Raw genomic sequence first — 13,261 nt, 5'->3', positions numbered from 1 at the left:
CTTCACAATGATCCAGAGAGACTGATTGGTTGTCTGAGTAAAATGAGCCCACCCCTCGCCTCTATGACACTGTGATCCAGAGCTATGTTCAATACAAATCCCTATGCCTTTTCATTTCATGGGCCGCCCTACACCATTATAAGTCAATTGGGGCATTTTTGGGCAGCTCCTGCCCCCAGGGGTGCAACTTTTACCCCATATTGAGGTATGCTCTTACAGAGCCTGCCAGCCTCTTCAAATGTGGCAAATCACACGCTTCTACTAAATCCTCGCTGGAGCTGTGACGCCAAAGTTTGTCGCAATGTTAAGTCTATGGGATTTTTCGCCGCTTTTTGCCCCTGGGGCAAATACCGCACTCGACGCTTATAAAAGTCATAGCACATGTGTCCTCAATAGGTCGCTCGATTTGACACCTCATTCGTGGGTCTACGCCAAACGGTGCGGACGAAGTTAGGTGCCAAGTTTTGTTAAGAGATATAAAAATAAAAATAAAAATAATAAAAGTATAATAAGTATGTGAGATTACAATAGTGATGCTTTGCAAGCACCACTAACTAGATAGGTACATTTCCTGAAGAAAATGTGAGTGGTGCTTGCCGTGGCAAAACTCGTCAAATAGCATGCTTGAAAAGAACAAAAATTATGGTCATAAATAAATCAACCCAGAAGTCTCTACGCTTTTCTGATGCAGAGATATGTGATTTGTTACTCGGTTGCTAGGGTAAACCCATCTGGTTGCTAGGCAGTTACCATAGTGATAGTAATGAAGTCTCCTTGCCATCCTTATTGAAATAAGTCAACCCGAAGTCTGTACTATTTTCTGGTGCAGAGATATGTGATTTGTTACTCGGTTGCTAGGGTAACCCCATCTGGTTGCTAGGCAGTTTCCATAGTGATAGTAATCAAGTTTCCTTGCCATCCTGAGTGAAATAAATCAACCCAGAAGTCTGTACTATTTTCTGGTGTAGAGATATGTGATTTGTTACTCGGTTGCTAGGGTACTATGTGTAGTTGCTAGGAGTGGTTTGGCAGCTGCCAATCATGAAATTCCAAAGGCTGCTTGTCAGTATGAATGACATAAATCAACTCCCATGCCTCTGTGACATTCAGAATGGAAGATATCCCTCTATGGATTTTGGTTGCTAAGGTGCTCGACAATAGTTGCTAGGAGGGGCTAGGAAGTGTTGAGGTGATTCATGATTGGCTGTTTGCTGCCCCGAGTCAAACGAGACCACCCTTGTGTTGGTATGACACTTCTAGCCGGAGATATCCCTTTGATCTCTTTCATTAGAAGTCTATGGGACTTGTTGCTAAGGTCCTCTAAATGGTTGCTAGGGCGTGGCTTGATAGCTTTGCAATGATCCTGAGAGACTGATTGGTCGCCTTAGTAAAATGAGGCAGGCCCCTTGTCTCTATGACACTGTGATCCAGAGCTATGTTTAATTAAAAATCCCTATTTCATGGGCCGCCCTACACCATTGTAAGTCAATGGGGCAACTTTGGGCAGCTCCTGCCCCCAGGGGTGCAACTTTTACCCCATATTGAGGTATGCTCTACAGAGCCTGCCAGCCTCTTCAAATGTGGCAAATCACACGCTTCTGCTAAATCCTCGCCGGAGCTGTGACGCCACAAAGTTTGTCTCAATGTTAAGTCAATGGGATTTTTCGCCGCTTTTTTGCCCCTGGGGCAAATACCGCACTCGACGCTTATAAAAGTCATAGCACACGTGTCCTCAATAGGCCGCTCGATTTGACACCTCATTCGTGGGTCTATGCCAAACGGTGCGGACGCAAGTTAGGTGCCGAGTTTTGTTAAGAGATATAAAAATAAAAATAAAAATAAAACTAGATAGGTACATTTCCTGAAGAAAATGTGAGTGGTGCTTGCCGTGGCAAAACTCGCCAAACAGCATGTTGTAACTTGAAAAGAACAGAAATTGTGGTCATAAATAAATCAACCCAGAAGTCTGTATGATTTTCTGGTGCAGAAATATGTGATTTGTTACTAGGTTGCTAGGGTAAGCCCATGTGGTTGCTATGCAGTTACCAAGGTAATACAATACATGGCTCCTTTCCATCCTGAGTGAAATAAGTCAACCCGAAGTCTGTACTGTTTTCTGGTGCAGAGATATGTGATTTGTTACTCGGTTGCTAGGGTAACCCCATCTGGTTGCTAGGCAGTTACCATAGTGATACTAATCAAGTCTCCTTGCCATCCTGATTGAAATAAGTCAACCCGAAGTCTCTACGCTTTTCTGATGCAGAGATATGTGATTTGTTACTCGGTTGCTAGGGTAACCCCATCTGGTTGCTAGGCAGTTACCATAGTGATACTAATCAAGTCTCCTTGCCATCCTGATTGAAATAAGTCAACCCGAAGTCTCTACGCTTTTCTGATGCAGAGATATGTGATTTGTTACTCGGTTGCTAGGGTAACCCCATCTGGTTGCTAGGCAGTTACCATAGTGATACTAATCAAGTCTCCTTGCCATCCTGATTGAAATAAATCAACCCGAAGTCTGTACTCTTTTCTGGTGCCGAGATATGTGATTTGTTTCTCGGTTGCTAGGGTAACCCCATCTGGTTGCTAGGCAGTTACCATAGTGATAGTAATCAAGTGTCCTTGCCATCCTGATTGAAATAAATCAACCCGAAGTCTGTACTCTTTTCTGGTGCCGAGATATGTGATTTGTTTCTCGGTTGCTAGGGTAACCCCATCTGGTTGCTAGGCAGTTAACATAGTGATACTTATCAAGTCTCCTTGCCATCCTGATTGAAATAAGTCAACCCGAAGTCTCTATGTTTTTGTGATGCAGAGATATGTGATTTGTTACTCGGTTGCTAGGGTAACCCCATCTGGTTGCTAGGCAGATACCATAGTGATACTAATCAAGTGTCCTTGCCATCCTGATTGAAATAAGTCAACCCGAAGTCTCTACGCTTTTCTGATGCAGAGATATGTGATTTGTTACTCGGTTGCTAGGGTAAGCCCATCTGGTTGCTAGGCAGTTACCATAGTGATACTAATGAAGTGTCCTTGCCATCCTGATTGAAATAAGTCAACCCGAAGTCTCTATGTTTTTGTGATGCAGAGATATGTGATTTGTTACTCGGTTGCTAGGGTAAGCCCATCTGGTTGCTAGGCAGTTACCATAGTGATACTAATGAAGTGTCCTTTCCATCCTGATTGAAATAAGTCAACCCGAAGTCTCTACGCTTTTCTGATGCAGAGATATGTGATTTGTTACTCGGTTGCTAGGGTAACCCCATCTGGTTGCTAGGCAGTTACCATAGTGATACTAATCAAGTCTCCTTGCCATCCTGATTGAAATAAATCAACCCAGAAGTCTCTCTGATTTTCTGGTGCAGAGATATAGTTACTGCTAAACGGTTGCTAGGGTACTCTGTTTAGTTGCTAGGAGTGGCTTGGCAGCTGCCAATCATGAATCTCCAAAGGCTGCTTGTCAGTATGAATGATATAAACCAACTCCCATGCCTCTGTGACATTCAGAATGGAAGATATCCCTCTATGGATTTTGGTTGTTAAGGTGCTCGACAATGGTTGCTAGGGAGGGGCTAGGAAGTGTTGATTTGATGCATGATTGGCTGTTTGCTGTCCCGAAGTCAAACGAGACCACCCTTGTGTTTCTATGACACTTCTATCCGGAGATATCCCTTTGATCTGTTTCAATAGAAGTCTATGGGACTTGTTGCTAAGGTGCTCTTAATGGTTGCTAGGGCGTGGCTTGATAGCTTCACAATGATCCTGAGAGACTGATTGGTCGTCTGAGTAAAATGAGCCCACCCCTCGCCTCTATGACACTGTGATCCAGAGCTATGTTCAATACAAATCCCTATGCCTTTTCATTTCATGGGCCGCCCTACACCATTATAAGTCAATTGGGGCATTTTTGGGCAGCTCCTGCCCCCAGGGGTGCAACTTTTACCCCATATTGAGGTATGCTCTACAGAGCCTGCCAGCCTCTTCAAATGTGGCAAATCACACGCTTCTATGAAATCCTCGCTGGAGCTGTGACGCTCAAAGTTTGTCTCAATGTTAAGTCTATGGGATTTTTCGCCGCTTTTTGCCCCTGGGGCAAATACCGCACTCGATCGCTTATAAAAGTCATAGCACACGTGTCCTCAATAGGTCGCTCGATTTGACACCTCATTCGTGGGTCTACGCCAAACGGTAAGCGGACGAAGTTAGGTGCCAAGTTTTGTTAAGAGATAATAATAAAAAAAAAATAAAATAAAATAAGTATGAGATTACAATAGTGATGCTTGCAAGCACCACTAACTAGATAGGTACATTTCCTGAAGAAAATGTGAGTGGTGCTTGCCGTGGCAAAACTCGGCCAAATAGCATGCTGTACTTGAAAAGAACAGAAATTGTGGTCATAAATAAATCAACCCAGAAGTCTGTATAATTTTCTGGTGCAGAAATATGTGATTTGTTACTAGGTTGCTAGGGTAAGCCCATGTGGTTGCTATGCAGTTACCAAGGTAATACAATACATGGCTCCTTTCCATCCTGAGTGAAATAAGTCAACCCGAAGTCTGTACTGTTTTCTGGTGCAGAGATATGTGATTTGTTACTCGGTTGCTAGGGTAACCCCATCTGGTTGCTAGGCAGTTACCATAGTGATACTAATCAAGTGTCCTTGCCATCCTGATTGAAATAAGTCAACCCGAAGTCTCTATGTTTTTGTGATGCAGAGATATGTGATTTGTTACTCGGTTGCTAGGGTAACCCCATGTGGTTGCTAGGCAGTTACCATAGTGATACTAATGAAGTCTCCTTGCCATCCTGATTGAAATAAGTCAACCCGAAGTCTCTACGCTTTTGTGATGCAGAGATATGTGATTTGTTACTCGGTTGCTAGGGTAACCCCATCTGGTTGCTAGGCAGTTACCATAGTGATACTAATCAAGTGTCCTTGCCATCCTGATTGAAATAAGTCAACCCGAAGTCTCTACGCTTTTCTGATGCAGAGATATGTGATTTGTTACTCGGTTGCTAGGGTAAGCCCATCTGGTTGCTAGGCAGTTACCATAGTGATACTAATGAAGTCTCCTTGCCATCCTGATTGAAATAAGTCAACCCGAAGTCTCTATGTTTTTGTGATGCAGAGATATGTGATTTGTTACTCGGTTGCTAGGGTAACCCCATCTGGTTGCTAGGCAGATACCATAGTGATACTAATCAAGTGTCCTTGCCATCCTTATTGAAATAAGTCAACCCGAAGTCTCTACGCTTTTCTGATGCAGAGATATGTGATTTGTTACTCGGTTGCTAGGGTAAGCCCATCTGGTTGCTAGGCAGTTACCATAGTGATACTAATGAAGTCTCCTTGCCATCCTGATTGAAATAAGTCAACCCGAAGTCTCTATGTTTTTGTGATGCAGAGATATGTGATTTGTTACTCGGTTGCTAGGGTAAGCCCATCTGGTTGCTAGGCAGTTACCATAGTGATACTAATGAAGTGTCCTTGCCATCCTGATTGAAATAAGTCAACCCGAAGTCTCTACGCTTTTCTGATGCAGAGATATGTGATTTGTTACTCGGTTGCTAGGGTAACCCCATCTGGTTGCTAGGCAGTTAACATAGTGATACTTATCAAGTCTCCTTGCCATCCTGATTGAAATAAATCAACCCAGAAGTCTCTCTGATTTTCTGGTGCAGAGATATAGTTACTGCTAAACGGTTGCTAGGGTACTCTGTGTAGTTGCTAGGAGTGGCTTGGCAGCTGCCAATCATGAATCTCCAAAGGCTGCTTGTCAGTATGAATGATATAAACCAACTCCCATGCCTCTGTGACATTCAGAATGGAAGATATCCCTCTATGGATTTTGGTTGTTAAGGTGCTCGACAATGGTTGCTAGGGAGGGGCTAGGAAGTGTTGAAGTGATGCATGATTGGCTGTTTGCTGTCCCGAGTCAAACGAGACCACCCTTGTGTTTCTATGACACTTCTATCCGGAGATATCCCTTTGATCTTTTTCAATAGAAGTCTATGGGACTTGTTGCTAAGGTGCTCTTAATGGTTGCTAGGGCGTGGCTTGATAGCTTCACAATGATCCAGAGAGACTGATTGGTTGTCTGAGTAAAATGAGCCCACCCCCTCGCCTCTATGACACTGTGATCCAGAGCTATGTTCAATACAAATCCCTATGCCTTTTCATTTCATGGGCCGCCCTACACCATTATAAGTCAATTGGGGCATTTTTGGGCAGCTCCTGCCCCCAGGGGTGCAACTTTTACCCCATATTGAGGTATGCTCTACAGAGCCTGCCAGCCTCTTCAAATGTGGCAAATCACACGCTTCTACTAAATCCTCGCTTGGAGCTGTGACGCCAAAGTTTGTCTCAATGTTAAGTCTATGGGATTTTTCGCCGCTTTTTGCCCCTGGGGCAAATACCGCACTCGATCGCTTATAAAAGTCATAGCACACGTGTCCTCAATAGGTCGCTCGATTTGACACCTCATTCGTGGGTCTACGCCAAACGGTGCGGACGAAGTTAGGTGCCGAAGTTTTGTTAAGAGATATAAAAATAAAAATAAAAAGTATAACTAGATAGGTACATTTCCTGAAGAAAATGTGAGTGGTGCTTGCCGTGGCAAAACTCGCCAAATAGCATTTTATAACTGCTGAGATATGTGTTTTTACTCGGCTGCTAGGGTACCCCATCTGGTTGCTAGGCAGTTACCATAGTGATATTTATGAAGTCTCCTTGCTATCCTGAGTAAAATCAGTCAACCCGAAGTCTCTACGATGTTCTGATCCAGAGATATGTGATATGTTACTCGGTTGCTAGGGTAACCCCATCTGGTTGCTAGGCAGTTACCATAGTGATACTTATGAAGTCTTCTTGCCATCCTGATTGAAATAAATCAACCCAGAAGTCTCTTCGATTTTCTGGTGCATAGATATGTGATTTGTTACTCGGTTGCTAGGGTAACCCCATGTGGTTGCTAGGCAGTTACCATAGTGATACTAATGAAGTCTCTTTGCCATCCTGATTGAAATAAGTCAACCCGAAGTCTCTACGCTTTTGTGATGCAGAGATATGTGATTTGTTAGTCGGTTGCTAGGGTAACCCCATCTGGTTGCTAGGCAGTGACCATAGTGATACTAATGAAGTGTCCTTGCCATCCTGATTGAAATAAGTCAACCCAGAAGTCTGTACGCTTTTGTGATTTAGAGATATGTGATTTGTTACTCGGTTGCTAGGGTAACACCATCTGGTTGCTAGGCAGTTACCATAGTGATACTAATGAAGTGTCCTTGCCATCCTGATTGAAATAAACCAACCCAGAAGTCGCTACGCTTTTCTGATGCAGAGATATGTGATTTGTTACTCGGTTGCTAGGGTAACCCCATGTGGTTGCTAGGCAGTTACCATAGTGATACTAATGAAGTCTCCTTGCCATCCTGATTGAAATAAGTCAACCCGAAGTCTCTACGCTTTTGTGATGCAGAGATATGTGATTTGTTAGTCGGTTGCTAGGGTAACCCCATCTGGTTGCTAGGCAGTTACCATAGTGATACTAATGAAGTGTCCTTGCCATCCTGATTGAAATAAGTCAATCCGAAGTCTTTACGCTTTTGTGATGCAGAGATATGTGATTTGTTAGTCGGTTGCTAGGGTAACCCCATCTGGTTGCTAGGCAGTTACCATAGTGATACTAATGAAGTGTCCTTGCCATCCTGATTGAAATAAACCAACCCAGAAGTCGCTACGCTTTTCTGATGCAGAGATATGTGATTTGTTACTCGGTTGCTAGGGTAACCCCATGTGGTTGCTAGGCAGTTACCATAGTGATACTAATGAAGTCTCCTTGCCATCCTGATTGAAATAAGTCAACCCGAAGTCTCTACGCTTTTGTGATGCAGAGATATGTGATTTGTTAGTCGGTTGCTAGGGTAACCCCATCTGGTTGCTAGGCAGTTACCATAGTGATACTAATGAAGTGTCCTTGCCATCCTGATTGAAATAAGTCAATCCGAAGTCTTTACGCTTTTGTGATGCAGAGATATGTGATTTGTTAGTCGGTTGCTAGGGTAACCCCATCTGGTTGCTAGGCAGTTACCATAGTGATACTAATGAAGTGTCCTTGCCATCCTGATTGAAATAAACCAACCCAGAAGTCGCTACGCTTTTCTGATGCAGAGATATGTGATTTGTTACTCGGTTGCTAGGGTAACCCCATGTGGTTGCTAGGCAGTTACCATAGTGATACTAATGAAGTGTCCTTGCCATCCTGATTGAAATAAGTCAACCCGAAGTCTCTACGCTTTTGTGATGCAGAGATATGTGATTTGTTAGTCGGTTGCTAGGGTAACCCCATCTGGTTGCTAGGCAGTTACCATAGTGATACTAATGAAGTGTCCTTGCCATCCTGATTGAAATAAGTCAATCCGAAGTCTTTACGCTTTTGTGATGCAGAGATATGTGATTTGTTAGTCGGTTGCTAGGGTAACCCCATCTGGTTGCTAGGCAGTTACCATAGTGATACTAATGAAGTGTCCTTGCCATCCTGATTGAAATAAGTCAACCAGGAAGTCTCTACGCTTTTGTGATGCAGAGATATGTGATTTGTTAGTCGGTTGCTAGGGTAACCCCATCTGGTTGCTAGGCAGTTACCATAGTGATACTAATGAAGTCTCCTTGCCATCCTGATTGAAATAAGTCAACCCGAAGTCTTTACGCTTTTGTGATGCCGAGATATGTGATTTGTTACTCGGTTGCTAGGGTAACCCCATCTGGTTGCTAGGCAGTTACCATAGTGATACTAATCAAGTCTCCTTGCCATCCTGATTGAAATAAGTCAAACCGAAGTCTCTACGCTTTTCTGATGCAGAGATATGTGATTTGTTACTCGGTTGCTAGGGTAACCCCATCTGGTTGCTAGGCAGTTACCATAGTGATACTAATGAAGTCTCCTTGCCATCCTGATTGAAATAAGTCAACCCGAAGTCTCTATGTTTTTGTGATGCAGAGATATGTGATTTGTTACTCGGTTGCTAGGGTAAGCCCATCTGGTTGCTAGGCAGTTACCATAGTGATACTAATGAAGTCTCCTTGCCATCCTGATTGAAATAAGTCAACCCGAAGTCTCTACGCTTTTCTGATGCAGAGATATGTGATTTGTTACTCGGTTGCTAGGGTAACCCCATCTGGTTGCTAGGCAGTTAACATAGTGATACTTATCAAGTCTCCTTGCCATCCTGATTGAAATAAATCAACCCAGAAGTCTCTCTGATTTTCTGGTGCAGAGATATAGTTACTGCTAAACGGTTGCTAGGGTACTCTGTGTAGTTGCTAGGAGTAGCTTGGCAGCTGCCAATCATGAATCTCCAAAGGCTGCTTGTCAGTATGAATGATATAAACCAACTCCCATGCCTCTGTGACATTCAGAATGGAAGATATCCCTCTATGGATTTTGGTTGTTAAGGTGCTCGACAATGGTTGCTAGGAGGGGCTAGGAAGTGTTGAAGTGATGCATGATTGGCTGTTTGCTGTCCCGAAGTCAAACGAGACCACCCTTGTGTTTCTATGACACTTCTATCCGGAGATATCCCTTTGATCTTTTTCAATAGAAGTCTATGGGACTTGTTGCTAAGGTGCTCTTAATGGTTGCTAGGGCGTGGCTTGATAGCTTCACAATGATCCAGAGAGACTGATTGGTTGTCTGAGTAAAATGAGCCCACCCCCTCGTCTCTATGACACTGTGATCCAGAGCTATGTTCAATACAAATCCCTATGCCTTTTCATTTCATGGGCCGCCCTACACCATTATAAGTCAATTGGGGCATTTTTGGGCAGCTCCTGCCCCCAGGGGTGCAACTTTTACCCCATATTGAGGTATGCTCTTACAGAGCCTGCCAGCCTCTTCAAATGTGGCAAATCACACGCTTCTACTGAAATCCTCGCTTGGAGCTGTGACGCGCCAAAGTTTGTCGCAATGTTAAGTCTATGGGATTTTTCGCCGCTTTTTGCCCCTGGGGCAAATACCGCACTCGATCGCTTATAAAAGTCATAGCACATGTGTCCTCAATAGGTCAGCTCGATTTGACACCTCATTCGTGGGTCTACGCCAAACGGTATGGGACGAGTTAGGTGCCAAGTTTTGTTAAGAGATATAAAAATAAAAATAAAAATAAAAATAATAAAAAGTATAATAAGTATGTGAGATTACAATAGTGATGCTTTGCAAGCACCACTAATAAGTATGTGAGATTACAATAGTGATGCTTTGCAAGCACCACTAATAAAAATAATAAGTATGTGAGATTACAATAGTGATGCTTTGCAAGCACCACTAATAAAAAGTATAATAAGTATGTGAGATTACAATAGTGATGCTTTGCAAGCACCACTAATAAAAAGTATAATAAGTATGTGAGATTACAATAGTGATGCTTTGCAAGCACCACTAACAAGATAAATCAAATTTATCTTGTTTTAAGATATTTTTACATGAAAGCAATACAAAAATTATTATCAAGAATATGATTTTTGCCCTAATATAAAAGGTCTTACTAGAAAAAAGAAATTATGATCCTGGTAACATGTGCATGTAAAATGGCTAGAAATAGCATTTTAGCTTAGAGTAAAGCTGACAATTTACACAAGGTTTATTTCTATTTCTTCTGCTCCAAACATACTTCAAACTTACTTCTCTGTCTGCTTGTATGAATTTAACACATAAGAAAGTGTTTCACTGCTGTTCAAATGCGCTTTTGATCGCATTATATGTATAAATGTTTTCCATCTGAAAGGACTAAATATTAAATGAAAAAGATGACAATTAAATGCAAAGTAATCTCTTCAGTAATCAAAATACTTTTTGAATGTAACTATTTTGATATTTTGTATTTTAAATATATAATCCAGTTACATGTATTCCGTTACTCCCCAACCGTGCAAACAGACAGTCTTTCCCCAGCCTCATACCACTATTTGAGCCAATCTTGCTATGTCTGGCTAATCGGATGCTCAAACCAGTAGAAATGTTGTGAAACCGCCCCAAAGCCACATTGCTTGCAGTTTTCCGGGCTAATCAACCTTCAAATTGATGTATGAAGTGACGCATACAATATCCTTCTGCTTATTGTAGGTTTTTTAATTTTTTAATTTTCTCTATATAAACTAGAAGAGGAGGAAAGCACATCAAGTTTTTTTTTATTGCACACATCACCTTTAAAAACACTGATAAATAAACTTATTCCACTTTGAGCAGGAGTAATCTGGTCCTAAGACTCAGACATTTGAAAGAGCGTTGGCAGGAGATGCAGCAGAGATTCGAGCAACATGGGAAATGTCTGGAGGAGCTAATGGGACAGCGGCAGCTCTATGATGCAGGCATGAAGAAACTTTCAAAGTTACTCAGACCCACTGAAGAACTGAAGCTCCCATTCAGACTGGCTCCCTGCAGTTTACAGCAGCTTCAATGCTACATAAAGGACATTGAGGTAAGAAGATTCAGTAAAAAAGATATGATGACCTGGCTGGTTTTGTTTTCCCAATTGGAAACTTTGTAAACTAGCTCTGATGCTCATGTTGGACTGAAAAATATGTTAGTCCTTGTACCATCATAAATATCTTTCATGTTCTGCATCCAACAGTGGACTGAGGAACAAATACATCTTCATGAAGAACTTTACAACCAGACTGTGGAGGCAGGCAGACGGATCCATGCCGTAGCAGATGTTCAGACACAAACACTCCTGCAAACTGAACTTGATGCACTCAAGGAGATGTGGGAGCAGAGTTGTGGCCATGAGACAAAACGAAAGACACTTGCAAACACCATAATTCAAGTATGTTACTAAATTCTTACATATTATAGCACTTACAAGCAAAGATATACACAATACACAAGTGCTTTGACTAAACTGTGAAATAGAAAAACAAGAAAAAACAGCCTTTTTTTGTGAAGAGGAAACCGTTTTCAACATTAATTTGCTTGGATGACAAATCTTTATGCCAAACTGCTTGGGAGAAATAAGGGCTGTTCAAACAGAATGCATTTTTCCATCTGCATTGTATTTTAATTGTTTCATATGTAAACATGTGCTAGACGCATGTCTAGCACATGTTTTTAGATGCTGTGGCCTGTCAAAAAGAACTTCAACTTTTATAAACCCGTCTCGAGACACCTGTGTTCTCTTCTATTTGGTGTGCTATATTTCTCTTTTTTAACACAAGAGGGATGTCCTGTTTGAACTAATTAGTGCTTATTAAAATATATATGTTATGAACCAATCTCATTTGGGCTGACTCTTTTCCCTCTAAACAAACCCACCCATGTCTCACTGAATTCTTTCTTCACATGGACAGAGCACACTCAATGTACAGGCCCTAATGGTTAGCATAGTGGTCTTGCTTAGCCGCCATTGGCCTACATACCCTACTGAGCAACAATAATAAAGTGCTTCATTTTGAGAATGATAGAGCTGCTGTAATCTCACCATAATCCATAAATGAAGTAGCTGGGTCACATCACACAGAGAGACCACTGCTACTGAGCCACTGTGCAGTTAGGGGTCTACATGTATCATCTGTCATTGTTTACAAGCAATACCGTAAGGACTAGAGAGGAGGTAGATATAGGAACAATGCTTGGGAGTGCCGTCTAGTTTTTTCTTGGAAGATAAACCAGTTGTTGATTTTCTGAGCCTTGAGATAATGTAGGCTTTAGATGAACAATACATGAAAATAAATATTATTCAAGTCATTCCAAACCTGTATGACTGACTGACTTCTGTGTAATACAAAGTGATGTTAGGCAGAATGTTAGTCACCATTCACTTGTATGGAAAAAAGCTGCAATGAAAGTGAATGGTGAATGAGACAAACATGCAGCCTATCATCTCTATTTTGTGTTCCACTGAAGAAAATTATCAAATAACAGGTTTAAAAACAACATAACATTACATTTATTTTACTGTTGAATTTTCCTTTTTTTTTTTTTTTTGGTGAACTGTCCTTTTAGTAACATTAACAAACCATCAGCAAAACATTTAAAACTTTCTCTAGAACAAATTAACCACATTTAAAAGTATAGATATTTTTAAATAGAATATGCCATGGGTGTATAACATGCACTGTGAAACATATACGTTTTGTGGTAACTGCATGGATTATTTGGCACTGCCAGACTTCATGTCATGTGGACTGTTGGCATCCAGTGTTGTGGTATGTTGATGACAGGAGAACATGCAGATTACTGTAATCCTGACTGGTTTATTAGAA

General features: G+C 41.7%; 1 protein-coding gene across 1 annotated transcript in view; it reads left to right on the top strand.

Annotated features, from left to right (window-relative positions):
• LOC127623910 (nesprin-2-like) overlaps positions 1-13,261 on the top strand; it is a 108,881-nt gene that overhangs the window by 61,874 nt on the left and 33,746 nt on the right. The window contains exons 57-58 of the mRNA XM_052098501.1: positions 11,247-11,478; positions 11,632-11,826. Coding sequence (XP_051954461.1) covers positions 11,247-11,478; positions 11,632-11,826 — 427 coding nt within the window. The remainder of the gene's footprint in view (positions 1-11,246; positions 11,479-11,631; positions 11,827-13,261) is intronic.

The sequence above is a fragment of the Xyrauchen texanus genome, chromosome 30 (assembly GCF_025860055.1).
Source record: "Xyrauchen texanus isolate HMW12.3.18 chromosome 30, RBS_HiC_50CHRs, whole genome shotgun sequence".
NCBI classification, from domain to species: Eukaryota; Metazoa; Chordata; class Actinopteri; order Cypriniformes; family Catostomidae; genus Xyrauchen; species Xyrauchen texanus.
This window is presented reverse-complemented; position numbering and strand designations above follow the sequence as displayed.